At 42.4% G+C, this 16,171-nt stretch overlaps 1 protein-coding gene across 2 annotated transcripts in view; it reads left to right on the top strand.

The window, feature by feature from the left end:
* DSCAM (DS cell adhesion molecule) overlaps window positions 1–16,171 on the top strand; it is an 826,557-nt gene that overhangs the window by 767,898 nt on the left and 42,488 nt on the right. For both annotated transcript variants that reach the window (XM_024239402.3, XM_054542559.2), the window contains exons 24-27: window positions 1,442–1,540; window positions 1,758–1,946; window positions 3,141–3,431; window positions 6,912–7,088. In XM_024239402.3, coding sequence (XP_024095170.1) covers window positions 1,442–1,540; window positions 1,758–1,946; window positions 3,141–3,431; window positions 6,912–7,088 — 756 coding nt within the window. The remainder of the gene's footprint in view (window positions 1–1,441; window positions 1,541–1,757; window positions 1,947–3,140; window positions 3,432–6,911; window positions 7,089–16,171) is intronic.

The raw sequence follows: 16,171 nt of genomic DNA, 5'->3' as shown, positions 1-16,171 counted from the left end.
AAACACGTGTTCATTTTGCAAAATATAATTAAACAAATCAAAGAAAATACAAAGCATTCACAACTTCAGAAATACTGAGATAGAAAGCATCTTTGCACACAGAATATGCCTAGGCTCTTTTTTCTTTATGTGTGCATGTCTAAAAAAGTCCTTCTTAATAATTTCCATTAATTGTACTGTTTACATATGTGTAAGTGTATCCCAGAAAACACAAACAAAAAACAAGTCTGAATTGTGGTCTTTTTTGTATGCTAATTAACTCAATTTTTATATGCAATGTATTTAAAAAATGACAGTAACTGGAGCTCGAAATAGATTGCTGTAGTATTTAGCTATGTACTTAATACTAAGTATTTTTCTTGATATCATACACAAAATGTGCACAACTTCAAAAGATTGTCATATTAAAATTTTGTGTAAATCCCAATCAATAACTGTTTGAGTTCAGATTTGTATGCACAGCAATATTTTATTAGAAAAATCAAAGTGTGTGCTTCTTTGGATTTAGGTGTTGTCACATTAATAGATTACAGCAAGTAAAAATAAAATCAATACTGTTCTCAGTGGGATGGAAAAGGAAAAGAACTATATTTCTAAAAATACTGCAAAATTGATCTTGAATTTCAAGTTAATTGAAGTCAGGAGAATTCCAGGGAATTTTGGAAGACAGGCACTATACTATGACTCTGAAGAGATAGGTCAATATATTAGGCTTCTCTCAGAGGAAAAGAGAAGTAAATTTTATATGAAGCTTTCTATATGATTTGGATAACCTGATTCTGAATTTCTTTAGTGTTTCTTAGTCATCCAGACTTATTTACCAGTATGTATTCCACAAGCCTTGTAAGAGAGACCAGTTCATGTTCTGCAGTTCAAAGGCCTGCTTTTGATTTTCTGTGTGTGTGTGTGTGTGTGTGTGTGTGTGTGTGTGTGTGTGTGTGTGTGTTGCATCTTGGAGGAATAGCTTAGAAAGTGAAGATTTTTGCAATTCTTTTTCCCACTAGCTATTTTTCCTCCTTCCCCTTTTCCATCCTGAGAAGAACAGAACTGCTAAGTGGATGCCATTTATCTTTTTCACTTAAATCTCATGGCTGAAATTCATAGTAAAATGAGGCATGTATCCTTAGTAAGTTTAAAGAAGATTTCAGTTAGTGATGAATAACTCAGACAGTCAAGGAACTGGTGAGGAAATGAGTTAGATATGAATCCAAGTAGAAATGTGGCTGAATTTTTTTTTAAATAGTAGATTCACTCCGTTCTATCTCTTTAGCCCAGGATATCAACTAAATAGACATTTTGACAGAAGTGAATTGCATATTTTGGCAATCTAAAACACTTATTTAATAAATGGCTGTTAAAAATGAGTTGGTAAATGACTATTCAGGAAAATTAAAGATGTGAAAAACTAATTCTTGTTTTCTAAAAACTGTTTCCTCTCTAGTTCCACCAGATCAGCCTCGGCTTACAGTCTCCAAGACCACGTCTTCCTCCATCACCCTTTCTTGGCTCCCTGGAGACAATGGGGGCAGCTCTATCAGAGGTAATAAGATATAGATTGTCCACGATAGTTGATTAGTTGTGCGCCTTAGATGTATTGATGTATTGATTTCTTGGAATCAGAAAGAGCGAAAATGTTCCTTCTAAAGATTCTTCAGTTCTGAGAATGCTCGTTCTATTACCCACACAAAACGCAAACATCAGTCCACTTCCCATAGAAAGCAAACAGTGCTCATGTGAATCTTTCTCATTCTCTGCAGGATACATACTGCAGTACTCCGAGGACAACAGTGAGCAGTGGGGGAGTTTTCCAATCAGCCCCAGTGAACGTTCCTACCGCTTGGAAAATCTCAAATGTGGGACTTGGTATAAGTTCACACTGACAGCCCAAAATGGAGTGGGCCCCGGGCGCATAAGTGAAATCATAGAAGCAAAGACCTTAGGAAAAGGTAGGTATGCCTTCTCATCGCTTCTAAATATCCTTTGTTTTCCCAGCCAGAAGAGGAGATTGGAATCATAAAAGATCCATCATGTTTTATGTTTATGTGTTTGAACTTTGTCATTCCTCAAATGGCTTCAGCAGTGCCACAGCATAATGAGAGGGACAGCTGGACCTTCCAGAGTGTTCTGGTCCTCTCTTTTATTGTTTCATTTGCAGTTAAAAAGAAGAATGTCATTTGAAAATCAAGGGCATTGGTGTGAATGTGAGGTGCCAAGGCTGGGCAGCCATGAAGCGTGACACTTGCCCTCTCAGCCGTTTTGAGGCACCCTTCTCCCTTAGCCAGCCCTTGCCCCCACCTTCCTATCATTTCCACATTGCCACACAGCCCCTGCTTTTCAGAGGGAAAATGATGGCGTAAATTGTTAACATTTCAATATGAGTTGCGTTTTTTTTTTAATCTAAAATGTGGACTTTCAAGGAGATGAATCCCAAGGAAATGATATTCGGAGAAAGAGGTTTTGTCCCAGGAACTCCAGAAGGAAGGAGGGATGATGCAGCTCTGTGTGGGCATAGGAAGAAGGTGAGGAGATGTCTCTGCAGGCTTCCCTCCCATGGGAGTCCTATCAGGTGGGGTGGGGTCAGATGGCAGGAGAGCGAGTAATGAGATGGCAAGGGTATTATTTGTGCCCGGTGCCACAGTTTTGGGTAACAAGTGGTAAGAGGTCAAATGATCTGGGATTGATTTATGCAGAAATATATACATTAGGTCCCTGGGCTCCAAGACCAAGTGTTTAGTTGTGGAGGAAAATCTGTTGGTGCTTCCCAAATCCAATTCTGTCTTCTCTTGAATCAGGTTCCTCACATGAGGATGGAAAAAGGTCAGCCCAGCACACTGCAGTGCAAACCACAGAAGGAAACCCATATGTGAACCTCGTATTGTTCTTTAGGGAACTCTAAGATACCCCAAAATAACCTCCACCCGTGCAATTTTCTGTCATACACCCAGGTCATTACAGTTGGAGAAAGCCTGTTGGTCCATAAAGTCTCTATTAACAGGGGACAAGTTGCCAGTGGCCTGTGAGCCAGACTTGGACTGAGCTCCTGGCCTCGCTGGAGGAAGCAGTCCAAGGGAAATGCGTGAAGATGCGGATGGCCTCCCCATGTGTCCTGTGAGCTGACCTCCATGTGCCTTCTCCCGCAGAGCCCCAGTTCTCAAAGGAGCAGGAGCTGTTTGCCAGCATCAACACCACGCGCGTTAGGCTGAACCTCATTGGCTGGAATGATGGCGGCTGCCCCATCACCTCCTTCACACTAGAGTACAGGCCCTTTGGGACCACGGTTTGGACCACAGCTCAGAGGACCTCTCTCTCCAAGTCCTACATCCTGTATGACCTGCAGGAAGCCACCTGGTATGAGCTGCAGATGCGGGTGTGCAACAGTGCTGGCTGCGCGGAGAAGCAGGCCAACTTTGCTACGCTGAACTACGATGGCAGTAAGCTGGCTGACTTCGTGGCTCTCCTGTTTGTGTCTTGGGGGATATGCACTTGGGCCCTGCCCCTTTCCCATTGAACATCATCTTTGCCATAGTTTGACCAGTGACCACGGAGCCCATTAGGCTTTGGGGATTCAATGGACTCTGTCTGGGGCACCCTAGTTCATTATACCCAGATGACCATCACTGTGTGTCCGGAAATAAGAGACTCAGGGCCACAGGGAGTCTCACTGGGGAGTCATGGGGCAGGAGTGATTTCTCTTAGGGCTGAAGGACTCTTGACCATGTGGTTCTGTGCTTGTGTTGATGTCTGTGAGCTAACATTGCTTTTGTTGTCTCCCACCCCTTTCCCCACCTCATCCCAATCCACATAACAACTTTCTTTTTTGCACTCATTACACCCAAAACTGCATGTGCAAAAACAATTTTCCATGGTAAAGGAGCTTATGTTAGTCTCTGGGCAGGAGCAGGGCCACTGATGGAAATAGGATAATAATAGAAATCCATGAACACGTGCACACACACAAACTCACACACACTTGCCGCTTGCATTTACTTTCCAAAAACTAGGTGAGGTGTCTCTTGACATTAGTTAACCAAAAATAAATGGTTTAAAATCTCACTCATTTTTTCTGGTATCAAGGGCCATTTATTGCTAACTGAGCAAATGCTAAGCCCAATGAAGCTGAAAGGGAGCGAGTCCTTGACTGCAACTTAGTAGGGGAACTTTAGAAAGTCCCAGTAGCAGTGGGTTGATGCTGATTTCTCACTAGGGGAACAGCAAGGATTGAGTTAGGTGCTCTAATTGCAAGGTAAAAATGGCAGCAATGCATCAGGATGAATTGGAACTCCAGTGCAACTCTCCTCGGAGCCTTCTATTTACTGCCTGTTGGTCAGGCTAGACCACAGTGTTGAATGAGTTAACCAGGAAACACCCAAACCCTTTATTGACAGTTAGCCAAGCCAAGACCAAATTGGAAGTGCTCCTCCACCTGTGGGTGATGCTTTGTGAGGGGACGCCTTTCAATGAAGTCACTCATAACTGAGGGCTGTAAAATTAGACAGAAGCAGCCCATAAAAAGCATCGGCATTGCTCTCTGGGAGAGTGATTCTTCCTCTACTTCATGCATTTGGGAAGCCGCTTTATTAAAGCTACAGCAGGTAGCTCCTTGGAGCACAGTTTATGCCATCCTAAGAAGAGTGGCTATGAACCTAAGGACCCACAGAAATGACCACAAGGAGCTAATGAGGTGACGTGCCTGGGATTTTCATCTGACCAATTTCTCCTATAATGTCTGGATGGCCCAGAGCTGGCTCTTCTTGCTTTGGCACACAGAGCAGACCTACCCCAAATCTGTCCAAGGTCATTTTTCCACAACATTCTCCTCTGCCAGAGCCCAGGGTCTTCCTGGCACTTCTGGCCTGGGTCTCAGGGCTGTAGGAAGACCTTGAGCTTGTAGAAAGCTCTTCTAGTGTTGGTTACACTAGCTGGGGTCCCTGGCCTCTGCAGGGGCTCTGTCCTATGGCCCCAGAATAGCCTATGCCCTCCCAGACAACAACTTTTCTCTTCAAGGGCTGATGCTTTTCATGGGCTGCCTCTCTCTAATTTTATAGCCCTCACTCTTCAGTGACTTCATTCAAAGGTGTCCCCATCACAAAGCATCACCCACAGGCAGAGGAGCACTTCCAAGCTGGCCTCTCTCCGTAATATGGTTGAATTATTTGATCTTACAAAGTAAAGAACTTTGACACTTACCAGACACTTTACTTAGCATTTAAGGGTGCACCAAAATCCTCTGTTAACAAGCACACATTTGAGTAGTAAGTATCTTTTTTACTTTAGATCATTGTCTTGCAATATTCAAACTCTGGTTCCCAGCTTCTCTATAATATGTGCAGATGCCTGGGCACCCGGCTTAAATGTGCACACTGATGATATGCTCACAGCTAATGATTTAATTAGAAACTACTCATGTGTAGAATTTGAAGCTGTGATTCTAATTCACAGAGTGCTCTGTGGATTTTAACTGTTTGTCTTCTAAGAAAACATATAATTTTCTCACTTTATCCAAGATCCCAAACTTTGAAAAATGCTGCGAGCTACCTTTACGTTTTGGAAATATGAAATGACTTTATTACACTAAGAAATATGACTGCATATTTATATTTTCCTTGAAAGAGATTACAGATTTCTTTGGACCAATCTCATGAATAGATAGCTTTAATATCTCTATTGTCACATCTGCCTGAAGAACTTTTTTATCTTGAGAAAGCCAAGATTGACAGCCTACATTCATGCCACTCAGGTTTAAGAGTTCTCCATTTATTGATCTCACTCTTTCTTCTGCCATTTCCTTAGCCAAATGTTTCTGCTTGTCCTAGTGTTGTCTTGGTTTTGCAGACCCATCTTCATGGGCATCCATATGTGCCTCTTTCCTGAACTTCTAAGCATTTGGAGACTTGGGTTTCCACAAAAGCACTTTAAAGCTGGAAGAACACTCTTCTTGGCTCTAGCGGAGATCACAGAAGCTAACGAGGATTCCGTTATCCCTGCTCTGCTTACCAAATGCGGGATAAAGACCGTTTTGCTCAGGGAGAAATTATATTATTTTTGCATTCTCTTTTCCTGAAGTGCTGACTTTCTGGCCCTTGTTGTACATGGAAAGTGCAGTGGCATGGAGCATCTTATATAATGGAGGGTAGCAAAATATATACCCCATAAAAAGTGGATGCCTGTGTTTAGATCTCTGCACCCATTGTACTGAGCATCTGGATAGAAGGCAGCTTAAGATAGCTCAGAGTTCATTTTCCTTCAGTGTTTCCTTATTACTCAAAATCTGGATTTTGTAGCACTATTTAACAATGCCTGGTCAAAAGTAGACTCCTTTAGAAACCTAGTTGGGTCCCCTTTGAAAAGTTATCTGTAGTTCTTATACCCTCAGATGGCAGCTGTTGAAGTAGATTTGGTCTTACCCCTGCGATAAAAGCCAGCAAATTACCTAATCACAAGGGATTTGAGTTTCTTTATGCCAGTGTATCTAGGACTTTCTCCCTGCACACACGCTTCTGTCCATTTGCCCAACCTTTTGTTCATTCTTTGATGTGCAATTTTTTCGAATAGTCTCTATCAATTGTACTGTGGGTGACAGTCAAGGGAACACTTAATTCTGGGTAGACGCATGTGGCTTTTGTCAGCACCAAGCCTGGGCCACATGCTTTCAAGTGCCTGCACACTGTAGTGCGTTGCAAAATGAAGTCCTTTTCAAACATGCGCTATAGAATAAGTTGGAAGTTCAGGCAGAGGGAGGGAAATAAATAAGAAAAAAAGTTAGCCAGGGCCTAGAGACAGAGTTCTTTTCATTTCTCATCACCTCCGACACCCTTGGATCACACAGCGTGATTTTTATAACCTGTCATCCCTAAAAGCTCCGCCATGCCGTCTTCATTAATAGCCATCTAACACCGTGGCCCTGCTTTCAGGTACAATTCCTCCACTCATTAAGTCAGTTGTCCAAAACGAAGAAGGGCTGACGACCAACGAGGGGCTCAAGATGCTGGTGACCATCTCCTGTATCCTGGTGGGGGTCTTGCTGCTGTTCGTGCTCCTGCTGGTTGTGCGGAGGAGGCGGCGGGAGCAGAGGCTAAAGAGGCTGCGAGGTAGGTCCAGGCCCAGCTGTCCACCTACGCGTGTCCCCTGCTGCTCTGCAGCCACCAGGAGAGATGCCAGCTGGAGAACAAACCTCAAAAGGGAGTGACTCTTCCCTCTTTAACCCAGGTCCCTCCACTGCCTGGTTCTCTGACATTCCTTCAGTGGGACTGCAGAGCCTCAGGGAAGAGCAATAAGAATGTTCCTATCTCGGTCAGAAATCAGGTGAAAGCCAACCTGTCCCCTAAATTCTAGCTGTTGATAGGCAAGGAAAATTAATTTTTTAACTCTAGTCTCTTTAATTTTCAGTGGGTCCAGCAAAGCCACCAATTGTGGCTTTCTATGAAAAGATCTATCAGATTTGCTCCGGGAATGAGAATTATTTGACTGACTGGAAGTGGAAATTGAGGGCTTAGGGTACTGGTGAAGCATTGTGAGGCAGAGGACACATGCCATCCCAAATTAGAAACGGGAGCTGAAGCCCGGTGTAAGAGTTTCACTCTAATGAAGCAAAAAAATAATGAAGGCTGGAGAAGCCAGGCCAGATGAGCTCCATTGTGAACAGACACCATGATTATAATGTCCAGCCCCGTGTGGTTCTGTGTGACGAGGCTGTTCTCAGCTTCTGGCCAAGAGCCCTTACTTGCCCCTGCTCTGCAATGTGAGGACAAGGACTTATTTCAAATATGAAACTGTGCAGAAGTGTTCCCAGGTCCTTTGCCCTTTACCGGTGAGGTTATTTAACCAAGCCACTTTTTTGGTAAAGTTTATTACAGGTATTTTCATTTTAATATCAGTGCAGTGTGGGATACTGCTATGCAGCATCCTATGTAAGTTTCAAATTTATGTTCAAAATACAAATCTGGAAGCACTCTCTCCTCAAAACATATCCCAAACTTTACTGATATATTTAGAAAACATTGACCTCTTCTGTAAATACTTAATTTGACCATAATCCACTTAGAGCAGAGAACATGGTAATATTTTCACCTGTCTTCACTTATCCAAAGCACCCCTTTTTATGGAATTCTGGTACATTTTACTATCAACTTGCTTTTGCTCTGCCAACAAATTACAATTCTAAAGTACATTGCACTTCATCTGTACAATTAAGAATCTGTCCATGTAAATCTCCTGCAGCCCAACAATTCAGGTCAACCATCAGTCTCCTTGAAATGTTCTTTCGCAATCGTGCGAACCAATTATCTTTTAATTTTGCAGACATTACTTGAGTGAATGCTAGGTGCTTAATATACAAAGATGAAAGAGCTTTCTGACCTCTAGGTTTAAGGTAGGAGGTAGGCCCATAAGCAGCTACCAGTAAAAGACAAAACATTTCATGAATACAGAAATAGGGCTTCAAAGAAAGCCTGCATCAGTGAAAAAGAAGGACGGATTAATCCCAAGTGGAGAAGAAAAGGGAGGCTACTTCAGTGCTAAGTAAAATAGAACTACAAGCATATAATACAGCCCATTATGGTGAGAAGTTCCATATAATGTGGACCATGTTGAATTCCATTCAGTTCATGAGTGTTCATCACTAAAACACAAAAAGGATGTTTTCATAACCCTTGTTCACAGTGGCCTGGACTTGTTCACAGTGGCCTGGACTTTAGGAGAATTATTATGAGATACCAAGGGTGTCTGTCCTTGTTACCATTAGACAATTATGTCTAACTACTTGCGTTTAGAAGGCTACGCATTGTCTCTATGATGTTTCTAAAAACCAATAGTAAATATTTGTTATTAATGATTTTGATTTAATCACAAGAGTTAAGCGTCTAGGCTATCCTTCTCATCGGTCTACACCCTCTGCCAAATTCACCTTTTCTTCTTTTCCCTGACTCCTATTGCTCTCCATCCTTCTCAGCTATCATTTTATTTTTCCTACTCACCTTCAAACTTGAGCACCCCAGCTGTGCATTTCCTGTCGCTGAGAACACCTCCAGTTAAAAGTGCTGTGGACTCTTACTGAGTGAGGCCTTTGGGTTGAAATGATGACCCATGCACCCTGTATTTGTATTCTTAGTAGTTCCTTGTAATTTAATTATTGCTGTACAAGGGCTATCTCCAGAAAACATCCCGGGGCTGGCATTTTTATTGTTGGCCTCTCTGCTTCTAGACACTAGTGTTTTGCAGTTGGGTTCGGCAAAGACTGCAGTCTATCACCTCAGAGAACATGGCCTTTCATTCCCTGGAAATAGTTTTGGTTTCTTTGTTCTGGGGAAAAGGTAAATCCAACACAAAGGTTTCAGTAGGAAGAAAATAGGTGCTGGGGGAAAGAGGGAGTATTCCTAAGAGATGTTAAGGAGCAAAGGATTTCAGAAAAGTAGCGTGCCGTGGCACAACGTTATCTGCAGTTCGGCATTTTGTACATGGCTAATAAAGGGTTCTCTCAAATCAAGAATCTGACAAGAGGGCAGTCAGGATGCCAAGGATTGGGTACCCAATTTCACACCACTTCTGAATGGCAAGTTTTAATGTAGACACACTGCAATACATGCAATTTGACAAACCACTGTAGATTATCTACCAGGTGCAAAATGGAAACTTTTTTTAAACTAGTGGTAACATTTGCTGGTTGACCATTTCTATTTGATCACAAGAGTTTAGCCAGGTCCCAGAGAGAGAAGAGATTTCTAAGACTCAGAACTATAAAGGTGACATTGTAGTGGCAGTGGGTCAAGGCTTGCAAGAGGCAGACTCATCTCCGTAACTGTGCAAAGCACTGCCATAAAAGGACAGCGCCAGAGGTGAGGGTCGTAAAGGGGAATTGATGAAAGGTCAGGCCTTGCCCCAGAAAGACCTTTGTTTCTTAGCCCTGCGGAGCCCTGGAATGTTCATTAATGGTACAAAGTATTTTCAACTCACTCATGGAGGGAAATTGCAGCTGCAGAGTTTAAAGTAATAGGTGCCTATCTATTAAATATCCGGAGTGCTTTAGTCGAATCACCCAATAACAAGCGAACTCACATAAGGTACAGACTCTGTGCCTCTGGGAGAATAAGTTCAAATATATTTACAGACTCTACAGACAGAATATTTTGATTGTCAAAATTAAGGACAACATTTCTAGTAACATGTCAGCGTTGCATGAGCAACCATCTATCAGGATCAAAAATGGAAATAAGGAGATTTAAATTATAGAAAAATATTACAGGGATCCCCAGTGGATGTTTTTAGAGTGATTAGGTGAGATCAATTTTATATGGTTGAAATTGATCACATTTTTCAATTGCTGGAAACAACAAAAATGTTTATAAGCTGAGTATGTTTTACTGTATAGACAAGTAACCTAGTTAGATGAATATAATATAATGTTATTTTATGTAAAATTTTAGAAAGAAAGAAAGAAAATGGGACTCTAGCAGTGTAGTCAACCTATATTCTCTCTTCCTGAGTACTTTACTAATTTTAGAGCATGGCGACCTCCTAAACTCTAAATTGCCTGCAAGTGCCCACATTTTTTCTTAAATCTATAACCTTATCCAGGAGTTCAGGAGCCGCATTTTGCTTTTTATGGTGCCCCGGTTTTTTTTGGACTTCTAGATCATTTGAAGTGCAAGGCTACAGAGTGAGTCGCTGGTTGAGCCTGAGATCCCAGCAGCCCCAACCTTATAAAATGTGATCCCGTGTCAAGTAATCAACTCCAATATTTCTAAAAGCCTCCTCCTTTGGTACGCATTTACGCAAGAAGGCACAAGTTTCTGTCGGCACCAGTTACTGTGGGTCAACCTGCAGGACTTCAAATAAGCTAAAGATAAAAATCAGTGAGTGATGTCACATTTGACCATGCTTTTGTGGCAAAGTGTCTTGCTTCTCTTGAATGGAAATGTGTTTATTATTTTAAACATGCTTTGAAATGGATTGTTACAAAACTGATCAATTCCGGAAGAGACTGTTCCCAGAGGGGATCTGGGTTCATGGTGCTATGCAGGCAGATTAAGGGGTAGGTTATGAGAAATCATTGTTATTTTCTGAGTACTAACAGGACATTTATCTGCTCTGCAAATGAGCCCAAAGCTCCCCTCATTTGGAAAACCAAAAGGTAACTTGAACTTTACTAATCTAAAGCAGGAATGTGCATCCAGGAGCCCAGTGACACTCAGACTTGAGATAGACTCAAAGTCTTAATAGATGCCCTAGCACTAATGCATAAAGCCACCCTAAATGTGGGAAGCCCACATTGTTAATGCATTAGTAGCACACGTGCACCCTAGAGTTTTCATTACCAAGTGTGGCTAAGATGGCATTAGAAGCCTGTACCCTGAAACTCTTTAGTTCTGTGCTTTGTGTTTTCTTTCTTTCCTTATTTCTTTCTCTTTTTCTTTCTTTCTTTCTCTTTCTTTCTTTTTCTTTTCTTTTCTTTTCCTTCCTTCCTTGCTTTTCTCTCCTTCTCTCCCTCCTTCCCTCCCTCCCTCCCTCCTTCCCTACCTTCCTTCTCTCTCCTTCCCTCCCTCCCTCCTTCCCTACCTTCCTTCTTCTATCTTTCCTTCCTTCTCTCTCCTTCCCTCCCTCCTTCCCTCCCTCCCTCCCTCCTTCCCTACCTTCCTTCTTTCCTTCCATTCTTCCTTCCTTTCCCCTTCTCTCTCCTTTTTTCTCTCTCTCCCTCTCTCTTTCTCTTCCTCTCTTTTTCTTTCTTTCTGTCTTTGTTTCTTAATGAAATTATTCTCTTAAAACATCAAACTTGTTATGGCAAACTGAATAGAAAAGGCTGTCTGCATCTGACAGCGGGAAGCAAAAGAGCATGGGGGTGAGGGGGAGTCGAGGGCTACCAGTGGAGGGGAGCCAGGGAATGTGTAGTCAGGAGGGGATTGTGGGTCTCAGCTGGGCCCTGGAGCTCTGCCTTGCCTGGGTGTCTTACTTTGTCTGTGTCTGTGCATGCAGTTTTTTCAGATTATCAGTATATATGGCCTTCTTTTTTTAATATATGTCTGCCACAGTTTTCAAATTAGCTTTCATCTGAGCATTGTGATGATTGGAAGTCGTATTTGGGATCTTATAAAAACATAAATGCAGGTTTATAGCCCTTGCAAAAATAGCTACTTTATGAGACTATTTCAATTCCACAGAAAGGCAGGGACTGTTAAGGGAGAGGCTGCAAATAAAAGCTTTTGATGGATGGTAATATAAGGTCAAAATCTGCCACCCTCAAAATGTTTTTTTGTGGATATCTGCAAGTGACTGTCCAGTAGAAGTATTAACCTAAGTGTCTTCCATTTTACGTAACTAGAACTTCAGATATGAAAACATAGCCATGTGGCTATAAACAAGATTTCTCTTTTTTAAAGAAGCATTTGGGTGTGTAAAATGTGAGGCAATTCAGCCTCTCAAGCTTCGCACAGCTGCAGTGCCTGGGGCCGTGGTGGGCACTCTCCCACGCCATGCTGTGTCATGCTCTGCCTTGCTGATGTGCACCTTCATGCCAGGCACAACCCTAGGATGCAAGCCGTGGTCCACAAACAGAACACAGGAACTGGGCAAGACCAAGCTGGGAGCCTCCTCATCCAACCAGAGGTGCCATTTCCCAAAACTCGATCTAACCACGTACTAATCCACAGGCTACTAATGCTTCCCATTGTTTCGCTCCTCTTTCTTCTCCATAATACTTCACTATACACCATCCTGCCTTAGTCTCTCAATAGCCATGCAAAACGGTTGAGTATGAACTGCCCATTATGATGCCCCAATTTTCTTTCTTTTCTTTTCTTTTTTTTTTTTTTTTTTCTGAGACAGAGTTTTGCTCTTTTTGCCCAGGCCAGAGTGCAATAGTATGATCTCAGCTCACCACAACCTCCACCTCCCGGGTTCAAGCGATTCTTCTGCCTCAGCCTCCCAAGTAGCTGGGACTGTGGGCATGCACCACCATGCCCGGCTAATTTTGTATTTTTAGTAGAGATGGGGTTTCTCCAAGTTGGTCAGGCTGGTCTCGAACTCCCAACCTCAGGTGATCCGCCTGCCTCAGCCTCCCAAAGTGCTGGGATTACAGGCATGAGCCACCGCATCCAGCCATCATACCCCATTTTCTGACATGAAAACTGAAGGCCAGCTATAGAATTATCCAGAATCACATATGAGTCCAGGCAGAGCTAGAAGGGAGTTCAGATCAATCTCCCTACCCCACTCCTCTTGCCATGAAACTTCTGCAGGATTTGAATATTCAAGTAAGAAACAGGTTGTCTCATCAATATTAAGTAAGTTCTAAAGGTTTATCAATTATACCTGGAATTAGAAGATGTATTAACACAGTATCAATAGCTACTATATAATTTTATGTTTGCCCATCAAAAGTACTTGGTCTATTGATTTTGTATTTCGATATTCACTACCCTTCGGCCTTCCCCTAATTGTATTTTAAATACGTATACATTATATATAGAGAGAGGCACATGTACATATTCCTTCTAGCTTGCATATCTTCATCCTACTGCCTCTCTGATTCTTTTCTCCACTGAATACTTGAGAGTATTCTGTCCTCAGCTACACTACCTCTCAATTACTCCCAAATTCTCACAGTCCGCTTCCACTCACCACCCAAATGTAACTGTTCTCCTGAAGACAGATGACCAGTTATTCTCTGATCTCCAAATTATCCTTTCAGCCATCATTTTTTAGCCCTCTTTGCAGCATTCAGAGTGTTAGAAAATGTTGTCTTTTGAAATTCCTTCCTTCCACATTTTAATATCACTAGATTATCCTGGTATCATTTCTCCATCATTTCCCAGCCCAACAGATAAGGGAGGAGCCCAGAGCCAAGGATGGAAGTGTGGGAGTAGCAAGGGGCTTTAGAAAAGATGTCACAAAGTCTGAATCTCAGATTGATCTGAAATGTGTGGAAAAAAATGTGGCAGGCAATGCAAGGGCTGTTTAGCTGTGTTTGGGCAAGAAGAACAAGGCTGTGAACAATGTTCTCATATTAACAGATGGCAGGTAGACAGGAGAGCTGCTCAGCATCTGCTTTGCTTGATGTGTACCAGGAGAAATGCTATTTGAATCAGAAAATGTGGACCAGGAATTATAAAAAGAAGGAAGGAAGGAAGGAAGGGAGGGAGGGAGGGAGAGAGGGAGGGAGGGAGGGAATGAGGGGAGGGGAGGGGAAGGGAGGGGAGGGGAAGGGAGGGGAGGGGAGGGGAAGGGAGGGGAGGGGAGGGGAGAAACTCAGGATGCTTATGAAAATAATCAGCACCCTGATAGTTTAAAATGATTTATTTTTTTCAAAACATACTCTGTATTAGCCATTATGTGGAGGTGGAGATGTTGCTTTTTGCAGACAATGTTTACAAAGAACTATTACACAAGTTCCAAAGCGTAAGCAGCCTAATAAAGACACAATAAATGCTGTGCTGTTTCACTGAAGGGAACGATCTCCACCACTAAAAAAATGAGGGAAGCTGTCATGGGGTTCCAGTCCCATGATTCTGAAGGATAACATTTTAGGGTTCTGAACAAAATTTTTCCAGACATAACCCTAAGATCTTTCTGGATAACTTTTGAACAATCAAATGCAAATTAGAGGTGTTAGAAAATGATTGTGCAGATGGTCCCTGACTTACTATGGTTCGACTTAGGAGTTTTTGACTTTACAATGGTGCAAAAATGATATGCATTCAGTAGAAACTGTATTTTGAATTTTGATCTTTGTCTGGGTTAGTGATATGTGATTCAGTACTTTTACATGAGATACTCAACACCTTATTATAAAATAAACTCTGTGTTAGATAGTTTTGCCCAACTGTAGGCTAGGGTAAATGTTCTGAGCACGTTGAAGATAGGCTAGGCTGAGCCCTGATGTTTGGTAGGTCAGGCATATTAAACGCATTTTTGACTTAATTATATTTTCAATTGATGATGGCTTCATCAGGAGGTAATCATAAGTCAAAGAGCATCTATACCCTGGACCCATTTTCAGCAACAATAGATTAATTCTGGACATTATAGATTGAAATAAGTTAGTTGAGGTTATAGAAAGGATGTTTTGTGAGCAATCAGGGAATGGGAGGGACCACAAGGGGCCCAGACAAACTCCATTTGCATTTTGACAGGGCTGATTAATAAGGGTACACCAGGATGTAGCTGAAAGCATGGGCAGGCTGATCCAATCTTGGAGGCCACATACATCCTGGTAGGGAAGCTAATGTATTAGAGGGACGAATCCACATTTTAAGAGATTTTGAAAGGCTTGAAGCAAGAAGATACAGTTTAATAGGAATAATTGTGAAGTCTTCTATAGAAGTTGTAAAAAAAATTCATTTGCAACACGTATAATGAGCATTGTGCTCTCCCTAGTGTGCTAGAAGATCAAGAATTACCAGCGTCTTTCTCAGCCCCATTTAATAAAGAAATAAAAAAAAATCATAAGCCTTTCAAAGAAGAGAGTCCCAAGTAGGGAATTACCTAGAAATCATTCCGTATGAGGAGTGGCTGAGAAAATTAGAGAATATAACCCGAAAAAGAGAAAGCTGAGGCCAAGCAAGGGAAATGCAGCTACATAGAAATATCTGAACAGCTTGCAAATGACTTCAGGTTAAAATTACATCAAGGAATTTCTGCACAAGAAAAGGAAGATGTCTCTCACAATTAAATGTGTCCTCAGGAAATCTTTGTGTAGCTTCGCTATGGATCAGGGACAGGACTGTGCCCAAAGGGGCCAAGAGAAAGACAACCCGAAAACAGGTGGGCACAGTATGAGCTGGGAAGGGCTGTCTGAGATATAAGGCAGAGGTCCAGGGAAGCGGAGGGAACCGAAGCTTCAACCCTGTCTACTGGGCATAGGAGGGTACACGGAGCAAGTTGCGTCTGCATGGGGCAGTGGGGACAATGGAGGGCTTTGCACTAGCAAAGTCTTGGGCTCTCTGCAGAAAGTGGCAAGTGCAGGAAACTCAGAGAGAGGTTGGAGGTTACAAGTGAGCGGCAGCGGAGCCGGATGACAGCTTGGACCAGCATGGAAGGTGGTTCTCTGTGCTAATGAGGGCTATTGCAGTGAGGTCCCTTTGAAGGTTTCAAAGCACGGGTATCACTCAGTAAGATGGATTCCAGGTCTTCACCCTTCCCGCAGTGTGGGTATCAGTGTTGGGCACACCGGTAGTAAGGATGC

This window comes from Pongo abelii, chromosome 22 (assembly GCF_028885655.2).
Source record: "Pongo abelii isolate AG06213 chromosome 22, NHGRI_mPonAbe1-v2.0_pri, whole genome shotgun sequence".
In the NCBI taxonomy this organism is placed as follows: Eukaryota; Metazoa; Chordata; class Mammalia; order Primates; family Hominidae; genus Pongo; species Pongo abelii.
This window is presented reverse-complemented; position numbering and strand designations above follow the sequence as displayed.